The sequence below is a fragment of the Lampetra fluviatilis genome, chromosome 1 (assembly GCF_964198595.1).
Source record: "Lampetra fluviatilis chromosome 1, kcLamFluv1.1, whole genome shotgun sequence".
Classification (NCBI taxonomy): domain Eukaryota; kingdom Metazoa; phylum Chordata; class Hyperoartia; order Petromyzontiformes; family Petromyzontidae; genus Lampetra; species Lampetra fluviatilis.
In genome coordinates this window covers 32,469,253-32,485,629 of record NC_136275.1, presented here as the reverse complement: position 1 = coordinate 32,485,629, position 16,377 = coordinate 32,469,253, and the positions used below count along the sequence as shown (strand labels likewise).

At 49.6% G+C, this 16,377-nt stretch overlaps 1 protein-coding gene across 2 annotated transcripts in view; it reads right to left on the bottom strand.

Annotated features, from left to right (window-relative positions):
- LOC144934781 (voltage-dependent T-type calcium channel subunit alpha-1H-like) overlaps positions 1-16,377 on the bottom strand; it is a 296,378-nt gene that overhangs the window by 47,153 nt on the left and 232,848 nt on the right. For both annotated transcript variants that reach the window (XM_078860925.1, XM_078860935.1), the window contains exons 13-17: positions 16,041-16,196; positions 13,643-13,739; positions 3,929-4,089; positions 1,557-1,739; positions 173-529 (exon numbers count right to left, since the gene is read on the bottom strand). In XM_078860925.1, coding sequence (XP_078717051.1) covers positions 173-529; positions 1,557-1,739; positions 3,929-4,089; positions 13,643-13,739; positions 16,041-16,196 — 954 coding nt within the window. The remainder of the gene's footprint in view (positions 1-172; positions 530-1,556; positions 1,740-3,928; positions 4,090-13,642; positions 13,740-16,040; positions 16,197-16,377) is intronic.

The window sequence follows — 16,377 nt, the reverse complement described above, 5'->3', positions numbered from 1 at the left end:
CAAGTTGGACGAAGCAATCGAACGGCTAAATTGCGTTGACTTGAATCTCTACAAGGTCGCTCTTCATAGGTCAACCATCGGAAAGATATGTGTGGACGTGCTTGTTAAACACCCGGCATGGGTACTGAGCAAGCGTGTCGCACAATGCCGTGCGGCGTGGACCGGCCCTCACATCGTAAATCTCTTCGGCGTCGTCGCTGAACTTGCGTGACAATCTCGGCGTCTCCCTGCCGGGCAGCGGGCTGCTCCCGTGCGACACGAACTGCTGCTGCTGCTGATGCTGCTGCTGCTGGTGGTGTTGGTGGTGTCGCTGAGCCAAGCGAGCGCCCCTCGGCAGGGAGGGCGAGCGGGAGAGCGGCGACAGCGGGGAGAGCGGCGAGCCGTTGCAGCGCATGGCGGGCGTCTGGAGCAGCTCGGGGAGGTCGCAGGAGGCGGCGCGGCGGGCGATGAGGAGGCCCCGGGGGGAGAGGCCCTCCTCCGTGCCCGCCGAGCACACGCTGCCCCGCGGGCTGACGCTCCGCAGGCTCCACTGGGGGAGAAAGGGGCGCAACGGAGAAGGGGTTGGTGGATTACACAAAAGTGATAAACTTTTTTTTTATTGCGAGACTCCCAGCTGGGGTTGCCACCTGTCCTCAATTTTGTACCAGGATCGTGATCTTGTTGAAGTGTGCCGTTCACTCCAAATGACAAGATGCTATTTTCCACCCTCCCTTCTCCTCCTCCCAGGATTTTAAAGCAAATGTGAGGGGCACGTCTTATCATCCGGTAAGCAGTTGTGCCACCAAATCTCCATGACTTTAACTGTCACCAGGCACAAGTTTGGGGTGCATCAAATTTTTCCGGACCATCTTTTCTCAAGCGGAGAATCTGGTCACTGTGTCGTATTGGGAAATCTGTAAATTTTCCAAGGACGTTAAAAACCTTTGTTACAACTTGACCCCACCACACACAGCTGTGGTGAACCCATTTACATGGCTGCGTTGACAGAGGCAACTGCTACCCTGTGAGATCAAACGCGAACCGGCCACGTTTGTATTGCACGTCCATTGTGCAGTATGTATATTGGTGTGGGGAAGGACAACAAACCAAACAGATACATCACTCCTAAAGAAATTCGTGCACAGCTCCAGCGGCTTCCTAATATCGGAAGGAACAACGTTCCAGACGGCCGCAGAAGCGCATCTGAAAGTGCGCGATGCAGCGACCGTCTTTTATCGATGGCCAGCCAAAAGGCACTGTGAGGATGACCGGAATTCACGTGATGCTTTATACTCCTTGACGAAAGGATAAACCATTGCACTGTGGCAGCATCCCATGGACTTAAAGAGCATAAGAGGGAATCGGGGGTGTGGAGCGCCCATTAGCAGTGGCCCTAGATAGCTCCTCTAGAGATATTCCTGCCTCCTCTAGAGGTATTCATGCCTCCTCTGCTGCTCCGGCAGAGGAGGTACGATGAAGCTACAGATTCTGCTGCCGCTGTTGGTGGTGGTGTCGCTGAGCCAAGCGACGTCTTCCAATACACCTCGGAAGGCGTCTCTCGGAAGGTTCGAGGTCACCTGCGCGAGGCTGTCCCTCCGCACGGCCGACGAGAGCGACGCCTTGTCGTCGTGGCGCACGGGCAGCAGCGCGTGCCCGCCGGGCCGCGGCAGGAACCCGTCGAGGCCCACGCTGGCCCAGCTGGAGCGACGGCTGCTGCACACGCTGCCACGGCCGCCCCACGGGGAGCTGCGCCCGCTGGGCTGCGCGCGCGCAACGCACGGGTGCGGTGGGGGCCGTGAGCGCCCGTGGCGAGAGGAGAATTGGAAAAAGGCGGAGAGCCAAACGCGAACCGCGGAGACCGAACAGGTTCCAGTCCCACCGTGAACTCTCTCAATCACGCCAGTCGATCAGTCCCGTTCCGAGCACCAGCCCTGCCTCTCACCCTAAGTGCAAGAAACTGATGATAAGCTAGCCCTACCGAGTACACCCAAAGACACTGGCCAACCAGACCCGAACCCTACCTACCCCTTAAATCTAACCACACTCGCCAAGCATACTTATAAACCTCATACTCATGAACACACTAGTGCCCAGACCCGAGCCCTACACCTATCCATAACCACACTGGCCAACCAGACCCGAACCCTACCTACCCCTTAAATCTAACCACACTCGCCAAGCATACTTATAAGCCTCATACTCATGAACACACTAGTGCCCAGACCCGAGCCCTACACCTATCCATAACCACACTGGCCAACCAGCCCCGAACCCTACCTACCCCTTAAATCTAACCACACTCGCCAAGCATACTTATAAACCTCATACTCATGAACACACTAGTGCCCAGACCTGAGCCCTACACCTATCCATAACCACACTGGCCAACCGGACCCGAACACGAACCCTCGCTGCACAAGCTCACGAGACCATAGTCCTATCCCTTGTCCCTAACTACACTCTGCGACTAGACTCTAGCCAGAGGCGTAGATTCCACATTCCTACGGCAGGGGCCAGTCCCTACACAGGATGACCATGTTGAGTAATGTCTCGTCAAAAGCCAGTGCTTCCCTGCTGTAATGAGCATATCATCGTCTTGCCTCCATTAGCAGGCAGTAGTGAACATTCCACATTCCTATGACAGTCGCAGTCTATCCAAAGCGGAAAATTAAGAGCAACTGGTAATAATGACCGGGTCTTCAACTGTCCACAGTAAACCAATAGTGATGTCTCACAAAGTGCTACTAACTTTATCAACCCTAGACAGATGATGATGATGGGTTGAGTCTACCGATGACTGGGATGTGAAGTCGCAACCTTTTGGTTGTGTGTCGAATGTACTAACCACGACGTTCGTCCATACAGGACAAATAGGCCGCCCACGATCGTACGACACATATGGGCAAAACAGGTAAATCTAATTGAAACTAATTCAAAATAAAATATTACAATCTGCCATTGTGTTTGCCGTGTATAAAAGCTAAAGTGTGCAATTATATCAACTGTGGCTATAAACACACTTGGCCAAATGTGTTGAATATTAGCACCCAAAGACATTTAATCTTTGTTAATGCTCATGCTATTATTCAGTGAGCCTTGTTCATTTTTTATTCATTAAATTCACATTTGTTACGAGTCGAGACTGCGATGGTGGGGTATATTTAGCCTTGAGAAAATCAATTGCGCATCTTTGTCTTTCCATTTTAACCTCGTGCCCATCGATGACTTGAACCTGAAAGATTGTGAATGCAAAATTACAGCGTCTGCGACGTGTGTGCGCGTGTGTCTGTGTGTGGGGAGCGGTAGTGCAGCGGTCAGCAACACTGCACTTTGAACTCAGCGAGTTCGATTTCCGCTCACGCCCAACCCAACTTGACTGGTCCTTCCTAGGTCGACTCAAATGAATACCTGGCACGGTGTGTAAACACCGCCACTGGGGAGACAAAGGCGGTCGGGCGTGATTGCTCATCAGCCGACACCTCGTGTACCGTACCGGCCTTCACAGGTGCTCACTAACAGCACTCGCCACAACAGTCTGTTAAAGGCTACACGTCGGATCTTTGTGTATGTTTCGTGTGGGGAGCGGTGGCATGGAGGTTAGAATGCTGCGCGACGAAGCAGGCGACTTAATTTAGATTCCTGGACACGGCTAACACCAGAGGCTAATATCTCAACAGGTGCTGGGCCTCGTCTAGGTTAGCTCAGCCTTAAATTAGCCATTGGTGCTATGTATCTCTTCTGTCACCGCACTAAATTCTCTCTTTTGTCTACTCCATCAATCTCACTACATCTCCAAATGTCGTCTCTATCTTTTCCGTCATCTCACCAGAATAGTTTTTTTGTCTTCGGGCCCCAACAGCTTTAGCACCTTCGCCGTGTGTCTGTGTGTGCGTGAATGTACCGTAGATGTAGTCCACGCGTAGTCGTTGCGTGCGTGCGCATCTCTCACCGGGGAGGGGACCCCGGGGCAGGGCCCCAGGGAGGAGCTGCTTCCTCTCCGTGAGTCGGGAGACGGGGAGCGAGGAGACCCCCATGGGGTGGGGGCCGTGTGGGTGATGAGCGGTGGCATTGACATGCACTTTCCTTCCAGGAGTCCATTGGGTGTCAGCACTGCACACGTGCACAAAGGCAAAGACAGATATCCACCCGCCCCCCCGGGATAGCATTAACAGACTGTTGGGGCAAGTGACAAACAGAGAGATATACACACACAGACATATAGCCACTTTATTTCCGTTTTTATTTTTTTATTCTTATTATTTTTTCTGTCTTCGTGACTTTACCGAAGGAAACATAGAATAGCCATACAGACTAATGGGGTCACATTAGTTTTGCTCTTCGTTGGCTATACACAAATCATCATCACCACCGTTGGGGCAAGATAATATTAGCGGTAGAATAATGGCATCGTGGTTATGAACACAGTGAGCTGAGTTCCATTCCAGGGTATGGCTAACATCAGTCGCGCGTGATTTCTAAACAAGTCATTGTCACTCGAGCCTCACCACCCCATCCACCTCTTTTCCAATCCACCCTCTACAGTTTGGTGAAGTATGGTCCAAAAAAAAACTCCCATAAGCATCACAGCATGGGTCGGCCTTCATCCAGCACCTCCGATTAGCACGGTTGGGCTCTGTACAGTACGAAAAAAGTTCAACACACGCACAGCAGCGGATTACGAAAGGGAAGCCAATTGTTATCGTCAGACGATGCAAACGAAAGCACAAGTAAAACATTGTCGCCAGAACAATATCTGAGCATCTTTCGTAATTCTGTTGTCAGTAATGAATATTAAAATACATTTAAATTAAATTAATAACGGTAAATGTCATTCTTCGGTCAAAAGTCTGTGCAGGATGGATTTTGAATTACTCATCAAAGTGGGTAAAACAAAACACGGGATGGACTTCGAAGCGGCGGCAATATTAATGGATCATATCAGGTGAAGAGTGGCGTTTCTGAAGTTAATGATCATAGGCTAAATGCTGACCACTTGAATAACCAAGCTCTTCATAATTTGCAGGCTATTGATAATCATCCACTGCTGGGTGAAAGGCCTCCTCCGAGTGGTGTTGGCAATGCTGGATGTTTAACCATACTTCACCGCGTGAGTAAGAGGGTTGGAGGGTGTGGGGGGTTCGTTGGGACGGGTTCAGATATGACTCACCATCTATGTTAGACGTGACCGGGCGTCAAACTCGGGTTGGTGGTTCACAACACGGCATGTTAACCTCTGTGCTACCCCCCCCCTCGCCTTTTCATAGAGTCTATACCAGGCCTCCTAAAACTGTAGATTCGCTATAAATAGCGCCACATATCTACAAACTAAGCCTGGCGGTGTCTACAAACTAAGCTAGTCTGTATAGTTTGTAGATATGCACAGTTTTAGGAGGCCTGACGTACACGGCAACAATCAAGAACGAGATGCGCTTCGAGCTCGCCATGGACCACGTCGGTGTCGGCATGTCGTTCCGTCAAACGGCTGCTGCCATCGATCATGCCAGGATCCGCACCAACACGCCGAAGCTGCAGGGCATGAACGACCTCATCGTCGCACAGTCAGTCCGTGTTCTGGTGGCCGTCGGGCTGCAGATGATCGCCAGGATAATCGACGATCCATCGGTGTGGGCCTTCTCTCTGGCTGGCGACGGCAGTACTCACCGCGGTCGGTCGTTCTTCGACCTGCGCACCCGCCTTTGTTACCGCGGCTTCCTCGTCAATCTGCACCTGGTCGCGATCCCTATGTTCGAGCGTCACACTGCTCAGAACATCTTCCGCATGCTCGTCAAGTTCCTCGACGCGCTGTACCCCAACTGGCGCGCCAAGCTGATCGGCTTTTCATCGGACGGCGAGAATACGATGACTGGGCGTCATGGGGGGCTGGTGACGCTCATTGTGAAGGAGGCCGAGAACGACGTCATTCGAATCTGGTGTCCGCCTCATCAGGTCGATATTGTGGTCAAGAAATCCGCCGAGTGCGTCATCGATGGCAGCTGGGTGAAGATCGTGTACGACTTTTCGGTGTACCTCCGCGCCCAAAACAACCTGATCATCAAGATGAAGGTCAAGTGCCCCAGGAAGGCTAACCGATGGGCCAATCTCGGGAACGTGCTCAAGTTCTACAAGCAGTACCGCCGAGCATTGATCGAGTACACTACTGAGAACAACCCCGCGAAGCTGCCCACCGCCGATTGGTGGGTTCTTACCTATGCGCTCGCGCCCGCCATCGACGCCATCAACGTCACTCTCGTCCAGCTCCAGAGCCAGTCGCTGCTCATGGCGCAGCAGGAGGAGCAGATTCAGTCGCTTATCGGGTCGCTCACTGTTTTGTTCAGTGTTGAGATTGTTGATGGCGTCAACAATCATGATGAGGCGTACGTGTCGTATCATGATCAGTCGATGCGCATCGCGTCTGCCGCGATCATTGCCCACATTGAGGAGCAGGGATCGTTTGCGCAGGAGAGCTACGAGGGTCTCAATGAGGTCGACAAGACAAGGATCGTCAAGGAGATCTCGATATATGCGATGACGCTGATCGCGGGTCTCAACGACGTCAAAGCAGAGCGTAACGACGCCAATCGAGCTCTCGACCAGGATGCGGCGCCCGTGATGCCCGCTCAGCTCGTGAAGATGCGTCCTGGTGTGTTCGTGAAGGACGTGCTGGCAGTGCGTCGCGTGCATGTTACGAAATTCTGGTCAGCTGTGAAGGTCGACATGGTCGAGGAGGAGCATCGCCAACTGGTCAAGCTCTACAAGGAGGACACGATCATTCACAACGCCATCAACAAGCACACCAACACGACGACATTCAACGACGCGTGGGATGTGCTGCCGAGTGGTTTCGACAACCTCCGCGCTTTCAGCGGCGGGTTGGCATCTGTGCTCGCCAACACGACGGCGGTCGAGTCGGACTTCTCGATACTCAAGTGGAAACTCGACGAGTTCCGCAGTTCTATGATGCATCTGTCCCTTGAGGGCATCTTCCAGACAAAGCAGCGTCGCCTCCTGGTGTCGTTGCTTCGTTAGCGAGCGTAAATCAATGAAACAATGGGGCTCTATAGATGATCTACATTTATTCTACAAACTAATCCTGGCGGTGTCTACAAACTAAGCTAGTCTGTATAGTTTGTAGATATGCACAGTTTTAGGAGGCCTGGTCTATACGCATGTGCAGAATGTGTGTGTGTGTGCGCGTGTGTGTGTGGGGAGCGGTGGTGTAGCGGTTAGCGTGCTGCACTATGAACCCAGCGACCCGGGTTCGATTCCCGCTCACGGCCAACACCAGTGACGATTATCTGAACCGGTCCTGGGCCTCCCCTAGGTCGACTCAGCTTCAAATGAGTACCTGGTGCGGTGTGTAAATATTGCCACTGGGGAGACAAAGGCGGTCGTGCGTGGTGCTCGCCACCCACCCCCTCGTGTATCGTTCCGGCCTTCATAGGTACTCGCTAACAGCACTTGCCCCTACAGTCTGTTAAGGCTATATGGGGGATCTTTGTCTTTGTACTTCCACTCGCACATAGGGGTGAGCGGTAGTGCAAGTGGTAAGTGCACTGTGATATGAACGCGGCGATCCGAGTTCGATTCCTGCTCGCAGATATCAGTGGAGAATATCTGAACCGGTCCCGGGCCTCCCTTAGGTCGACTCAGCTTCAAATGAGTACCTGGTGCGGTGTGTGAACATTGCCTCTTATTGGGTGCTCGCTAAGAGCGCTTGCCCCTGCAGACTACCTTGGGGGGGGGGTCCTTCGATTTTTGTCTCCAGCCATACGCAAATGAGCAAATGATAACAAATGTGGTCTTGTTGGAACCCGGACGACTGCCGGAAGGATGAAAGCAAGGTTTCAACGATTGACCCCTTCCCAGAATTCAATGACAGGTCACAATTTGGGGTCAAGATTGGATTTGCGAATCGCTGTGTTTATTGCCGTTGCGGCGAACATAAAATCCATAGCGGTATGAATCTCTAGAAGCCTTCGTGGTGTGAATCTTTTGACTCTCTCGATGTATCATGTTACTCGTGCTGTCCTGAAATATACGTGCGATTTTATTACGATTGATAGACTCACCCACACCATACGAATGTGGAATTTACACCGCTGGCTCAGGACTGGAAGTAGGAAATGGGTAACAACCTTCATGCCCGCCTCTGCCTGACCATTTCCACATCGCTGAATTTTTCCCATCATACGTAAGAAAAAACATAACAATGGTGTGAGTCTTACAGGCTTTGTGCAAGCACAAATCAACCACTTTTATATATCGTTCGCCTCTTCGCCACCTCAATGTATTCAAAGTGTGCTACCGGGCCCCATGTGATGCGATGGAGAATCTATTCGGAAGTCTCATAGAGCAGTCATCCTATGTACCAGTGCTGTGGAAGAGATTTTCAGCACAACAGAAGCATCCTTTTTTGTGTCCTGCACACGAGAGGTATCGCATCGCACGTGCGCATACACTCCGCTTTGAAATTAACGCGTGAGAGTCAAACACCAAATTTATCCAAATTGAGTGAAAAAACTTAATTCAATGCGAGAAGCTATTTGTTGCAACCATTGGCGACCGGGCTGAGACTATCACTTGAGAGCCGGGTTTAAGTCAATGGTGGCAGAAACCTGAATTCACCGGTGCCAGTTTGGCACCCCGAGCAATGCGCCACCGTGGCCACCTCAACAACGGTCGACCCCACCCACAACAGCGCCAGCGTCAGAACCATTCACGCACCCAATATGCGTTTCGGTAAGAGTTGAGCACCGTGCGAATTCATTTTCATTGGCCATCTTGCACGGTGGTTCTTTTTAAACGCTGCACTCGAAAATTTTTAAAAGGTTTTTTTTTATCGCTTGAAAAAAGGAGAAATTCTGATTGTAAAAGTTAATGAGGGAAATCCACACTTTGATAATGGAGATTTAAGCGTTAATTAATGAAATTCTCCAGCTGAATTGTGTCCCGTGAAAAAGGGGGTGGGGGGTGTGGTGGAAATTATGAAAAAGGCACGATTAAAATATATAAGAACATATCATTGCGTCAGTGACAGCTGCCTGGAAATAAAAATGCAACCTTTTTAAAATGTCACAATGTTTGGAAAGAGGTGGAGGTTTCTTCATGCATGAACGCAAATTAACAGCGCGCTCACTCTCACGTGGAGATCAACGACATTTTACTAATTCTCAGCGTAATTTTTTTGACACAATTTTTTTAATTCACGCGTTTTATTCTGTTGCCGATCGCAAATCTTTTACGGGAGCGACAGCTCAAGGGCAAAAAAAACGTCACATCCGGAACTTCCTGGCTTCGTTTCACATCCGGCAACGGCCCTGGAAGATGGCACAGATGGTATCACGGATTTTTTTTAAATGAACAAAACTGTTGTTGTTGTTGCAGCTTTGTTGTTGCCCCCATAATGGGCAGTGGTGGCGATGCACGCCTGTAATCCAGCACTGTGGAGGTGAGGTTTGGTGGATCGCACAAATGTTGGAACCCGCATTTCCCACGCCGTGGCTTGTCAGGAGAAAGTGTTAAAGCAAAGCTTGGACTGGCATCATCTGTCTTGTTTTGTATGGGATAGTGTTGCCCCCCCTCACACATGTGGGGTTTCTCTGGGTGCGCCAACTTCCTCCCACATTTGTAAACACTCATGGTTTGTCTGGGAAGATCTTGATATATACAGGACTGCAGAGCTTGGGCAATTGTTGGCACCAGCTGCTGCCTTCCCACTTCTGTGTGGCTCCTCAGCAATTATGAAATGCAATTTGCATGAACCACCGCTATAAATAAAACCAAATATGACTATTATTAGCCACTGAAATGTCATGAAAATTACATTTACATTAAAACTCTCACTCACAGCAGTGTAACATCACACTGACATTGCAGAAGTACTCCTGGCTTCCCTTCAATTGCCAAAGTATCTCCACAGTTGTCGTATAGTTGAAGTTGAACAAAATGAAAAAAAATCACTGAAAATGATGAGTGTTTTTTGCACAGTACTTGGTGACTACAGCTGAGAATCTGGTTTAACCATGGGTGGATTCGAACCTGGGGTCCCAGCAAGGCCATTATGAGCCACCCGGCTGTCTTCATTAGCCCTCTACCCGACAATAGATGGAACCCTTTTATCTTCCCGTTGTGACTATTTTCGGCTGAACTGGGCCAGGTTGATTTACACGTTAAGTGAAAACTAAACTAGTTATACAACAGCTTCGATATGTCACAAGTTACCGAGCCGAGACCATCATTTAGCTAACTATGGTGATGCACGCCTGTGATGCAAGGCTTTGGGGAGGGCAAGAGTTTGCACACAGATTTCTGAAACTCATAAACGCCGCTGGAGCTTATATTCTTGGTTCTTTCGGTAGAGGGAAATAATACAATAATAAAACATATAAAACAATAAAAATTCTCACGACGTTTCGACTGCAACACAAGCAATCATCATCAGGTGTGAAATCCTCAGCAAGATTTTTTTTTAAGTGGAGGTTTTTCCTAACGTCAGGACCACGGACAGCGATTTGGCAGTTGGCCAGATGGACGAGTCCATCTATGTTCGGAAAAGAGGAGGTGGGAGAAGTGGCCAGGGGTTAATAGTGCAGCATCCGTGCAGACCTTGAATGAGTCCTCTCGTGTTTGCGTGCAAAGAGGGCTTCCCCAGCTATTCCTCCAGGCTTCTCCCACCCAAGAAAGAAAACGTATCTCAATTCAGAGACCTCCTGAAAAAAAGTGTCTAGAGACTTGTGAAGACTTCCCTGGATACATATTTGCCACTATAAATGTCACTATCGAGAATTTGATTCAATCACAGACGGGATTCAAACCCATACATCCCTAACCCTGTAGTGGAAATTCCACATTGCTCTGGTGGAGTGGGGGGCAGTCTTTTCATTGTATAATAATTGCTGATTTCCTGAAAAGAAAAATATTGCATTGATCCTGAAGAGATAATTGTGATCATTTTCTGAGACGACCAGTGACTAGAATATAATTTTCAAAATAAACATGTTTAAATACATTCTGACAAATTTATGCATGGACATGTGCAACAACAAAAAAAACTGAATACGTTGGATACCAATGAATGAATGATTGAAATCCCCTCATATGTTATGCCAATGCATTGAGTCAACTCTGGGCAGACATCTAAGCATGCAAAACATATAATAATCCATTTATCCGCGTGTGACGGCCTCACTTTCATGTGCTAATCCGTCTCAGACAAAACAAAACAAATCCCTCTAAACCAAAATCCAAAAAGCTGGCTCTTGTTAAAACAAGGCGCGTAAATGGATAAATATAAACTATTTTTGAAACGTAAAATCCACGGGTCATACTCGGAAGCTGTCGACTGACAGAATAGGGTTTTGTTGGGCGTTCTGTTCATATCGTTCTGCATGTGCTCACAATTCAGAAGATACACGTTGTCCCAAATGTTCAGGACACATCAGGTTCTGCAATTAATTTTAACACTAGCATAATTTGTTTTCGTTTTTTGTGCGTGAATATTTGATCTGTTATCGTGATAAATATCTTTTTCTTCTCCCTTGTCAGATGACAATTACATGCGTCGATCAAGCACTCTGAATGAATCCAGACGAAACGTAATTGAGGAATGTTCAAAGAGTGCACGTGTAATCTCAACAACAAAGAAGCCGCAAATTCAATACGAAAATTTATCCATGCAAGCGTTGATGTTGACGGAAGTGAGTATGAACATCCGTTAAAATAAACGAAATCGCCCTCGTTGATTTGTTAAGATAAATATAACCCCATGTGTCCTGCGTTTTTGGGCCACCCCTGTATATTTGTGTTGTTTTCCCCTCCTCAAGGCTGCCTTGACAGCAGATGGGCGGACCTCCCAGTCTTTGTTGTTGCCTGCGGTAGAGCTTGGGCAGGCGCCGTGCGATGTGCTCTCGCCCGCTTTACCGCGACTATCAGTCCATCGGCTCTGCGTGCCCCCCTCCACTACGCGCTGAAATCATTGCGTGGAGGCTAGAGGGCACAGGCTCTGTGTGTGTTTGTGTAGAAGGCTATGCGGGGGTGGGGAAAGCTTTGTTTGCTCGCTGCTGTTAGATAAAAAGAGCGATGTGACGGCTTTGTTGTTGTTATTGTGAGCACGGCATCGGGACAGCTACCGGCACAATCAGTGCGAAGAGGCTCGCGGGCGGGCACAGCGCGGTGACTGCAGCGTAGTAGCCGCACTGCGTCCCGCGATTATTTTGCAAGGGGGTCCTTGTGTCAGGATGTTCTGAGGATTCAGTTTTTTGCTTCGTGAATTCTTTGCAGGTCGGGGGGAGGAATTCCCCTCCGGAGTACCCAGGGAAACCCCACGCGCACAAAGGGGAGAGAGAACGCGACATAAATTTCGCAGACAGCCGAGGAATCGCGTTGCAGTCGTCCCTGACACTTCCTGTCAGCCGCACAGAGAATGGAGGTGTCACGCAACACACACAATGATCTGTGCGCCATTCACCAATCCCACTTACAAGGTGCTGGATTACGGCACCCGTGCCATGCTAGGTGCACTTCGTAGCTATTGGGACAGGCTCATTCGTGTGTGTGTGTGTGTACATACATGCGTAAGCATGTGAATATGCACAAATGTAAAACAAAGACAAAGTCTACCCTCCCCTCAAGGCTTAGGGGCCGTCCATAAATGACGTCACGCGATTTTGGACGATTTTTGCCCCCCCCCCCCATCGTCACGCGGCGTCAGACCCCCACACAAATGTGACGTCACAAAGCTCTGCCCCCCCCCCCCCCATCGTCACGCGGCGTCAGACCCCCACACAAATGTGACGTCACAAAGCTCTGCCCCCCCCCCCCAAAACAAAACATGCTTCAAATCACTTTAAACTATTGTCATTGTAGTGCGTATTTAATGTGCCGCTGCACTCTGATGTTGTAGGAGAAAACATTTATTAAAAAGTCTATTCAATTAAGTAGAACGTGTTGTCTATACTTATTAAAAGTGGCGAATTTTGATGTGACGTCACATTTCTCAAACCCCCCCCCACCCCTCGTTACACATCGTCACAAATTTTTGACCACCCCCACCCCCAGGTGCGTGACGTCATTTATGGACGGCCCCTTAACAGAGACTGTTGGTGCAAGTGCTGTTAGCGAGCACCTACGAAAGGTGGGAATGGCACACAAGTGGTGGGTGGGCAGTCCCATATACCAAGATAAAGAACCCCATATAGCCATACAGACTGTTGGGGCAAGTGTTGTTAGTGGGCAACTTCACACATCTACACACAGTCACAGGGACATAAATACACACGCACATGCGCGCTCACATGTGAACATATACACAGATACAAATAAAACACAACGGTCTACCATACAGTGTTTGTCGTGTGTTGAGGCAAGTGCTGTGACCACATATAGTATGTTGAACTTCTTTCTCACCGTATGTAGCCAGCCATTTTAATCGGAGGCTGGCAGGGAGCAAGCATAGCTGATACAACCATGCCCAGCCGCCTTTGTCTCCCCAGTGCCGATATTTACACACCAGACGCAAGGCACTCTTTTTCAAGGCTGAGTCGACTCACGGCCAGCTCTGATACCCACTCGCCACCGATGAAAGAACGGCCCGGCCACGAAATCAAACTCAGACCACTCACACACATGGACGCAGCTGCAAAGCCACGCTTGCGCTGGGCCTCACCGGCAATGGAGCGGAGTTCTTTAAGCTTGTCGTGTCCGTCATCCAGGTTATAGGGGGAGCACTGCTCCCCATCAGACTCAGACTTGTTTGCATCGCCCTGTGATTCAGAGATGAGAGAGAGTAAAGATTTTTGAATATGTATTTTAATTATATTTTAATAGGAGCTTGGTACAGAGCACAAATCGTGACGTGAGGTGGAGGGGGCACAGACAGACACGGATTTAACCTGCACACAGGCATAAGACAAAGATGCCCCATATAGCCTCAACAGATGTCTGCGGCAGGTGCTGTCAGCGAGCACCAATGAAGGCCAGCGTAGCACACGAGGGGATGGGTGGCCAGCACCACGCCCAGCTGCCTTTGTCTCCCGAGTGGAAATGTTTAGACATCACACCAGGTACGTATATGAGGGTTGGTCGACTGAGGGGAGGCCCAGGACCGGTTGAGATATTCATCACTCGTGTCGACCGTGCGCAGATCGAACTCGGGTCCGTCGAGTTTGTAGCGTAGCGTGCTAACTGCTACACTCCCGCTCCCCGCAATATATACACACACACGCTCACACACAAATGCCATGAAAAGAAATACGCTATTTCTGTACTCGAGTGGACTCCACTGTATTGCGTTGGTCTTATTTTAACAACACCACACTTTAATTAAGAAAGTACAGGCTGTTTAAAAAGATGGACGCAATTTCAAAGCAGTATATTTCCCGATGGCAACATGTCACAATTACACAAAAGTTACAAACGGTTTAATGTGTTATCAAGTTTTACTAACCATTTTATAAATGCTTTACGTGCCCTCCACCTGCTGTACGGACAACATCGAGACGATAGTTGATTTCGTCTCAAACGCCTCTCTTCTCACGTTTCCCTCTGAGGTGCGTGGTCGCCCCGTGCTCTTCCCCTTACACAAACAGCCTGTTCCCTCAAATTGTCGGTACCAACGACGAATGCTCTTTGACATTAGCGGATCAATGCCAAAACGCTGTTGAAACGCACGCTGCACCGCAATTACGGATTCAGTCTTGCTGAACTTCAGAACGCAAAACGCCTTATGTTGCTGGGTCACCATCTTGCGAATGACTGAGGTTAGGGGCTGTTTGTGCGTTGGGAGACGCATCTATTGGTAATCATTTGAAACTATATGCCCCGCCCTTTCAAGTGGTAACAGTTTCATTCATGTGCGGTTCGTGGTTGCAGAAATATAGCGATTTAAAATCGGGTCCATCTTTTTTACCACTCTGTATTTTGCTTTAAAGGAATACAAAACACTGCCAATGCAATGCACCAAGCCAATGTCAAAAAAGGACCTTGGGCTTAAATAGGCATCGCTCATCTCTCTGATGATTCGCAGCCGATTGTATAAATTCTACATTCATATGGCATGGTCTAATCAGGGCCTAGTCACTTTAATACAACAGCACGTACGCTTGGATTCCCTGCACCAATTACCAACCAGTGATGATGCTAATCGTGCTATCGTGCTGTTGCTGCTGTCGACGATGAACATGTTGACGATGATGATCTACAGTATTAGAGTAATCTGAAAAAGAAGTATGATGACAATGATTATGATGCTGCTGCTGCTGCTGCTGATAATAAAACTTGTTTCTACAGTTGCCGTTAATAAAGACCACAATGAAGACGATGAAACAAATTGCAGATGATCATGACGATGCTAACACCACTTCTGCTGATGACGATGCTACGATGTTCCACTCCTGATGCTCCTCCTGACAATGATATTTACATCAACAACAACAATGGAGGCGAAGACCACGATGACAATGATGACAACGATGCCGTGGGCGAATTAACCTTGGCCGGGATGTGAACTCAGCAAACTCACGCTCGAGAGCCACGGAGGCATCCACGCGCGGCAGACTCAGCGGGGAGGGGAGCGGCGGAGGTTGGCAGGGGCGCACGGAACCACGGTTATCCATCGATCGCGCGCGCGACAAGAAGTTTACAAACCTTCGAAGGAAGCATTGATTTGCGCCGACCTCTACAATGGCAGGAGCAATCTCGAATTTCATCAATCCATTTCACGCCGAGTGGCTGCATACGCGCCCTCTCGGCATGAGCGCTCCTTGTGACAACGATGCCGTGCGACGCTCACCGCTCACGCTGTCACGGCAAGAGGTGAGCCGCATGCGGCGGTCTTTGCGGGCAACGGAGTCGCTCGTGGAAGAGGGGAAAATGGGCGAGCGGGGGGGGGGGAGCTCTTGAGAACTAAAGGGTAGCTCAGTAAAAAGATAAATAAATACATCTTATGCTTTTGTCAACTAGCGTGAGAACGTGTCATGACCGGTATTTCCGCGGGTTGTTGAGCCGGCAGATATTTTGACCGCGAACGCGTCTGGAGTGGAGGCGCATTGTTTGGAGCGAATTACCTCCGCCTGGAATCCCTCCACCAGGATGGCCACCAGGAGGTTGAAGAGGACGTAGTTTCCAAAGGTCATGAGCGCAATGAAGTAGAGCGCGGCCCAGGGAGACGAGGAGGCCATGCCGTGGTACAGGACCACGTTCCAGTCCTCCTGTGTCAGGATCTGGGAGTTGGGGAGCACACGGCCCCAGAGTGGTAAGAACAAGGCCCACGGTGTGGTGATGTCGTGTGACCTTCACAGTTAACGTTCTCGCTCGGTCTCGCGCACACGGTCATTCATTCTTTCGACCACACCGCCAGACTGCACGGATTCCACCTTCCACAGAAGGGTCATCTACAGAAGG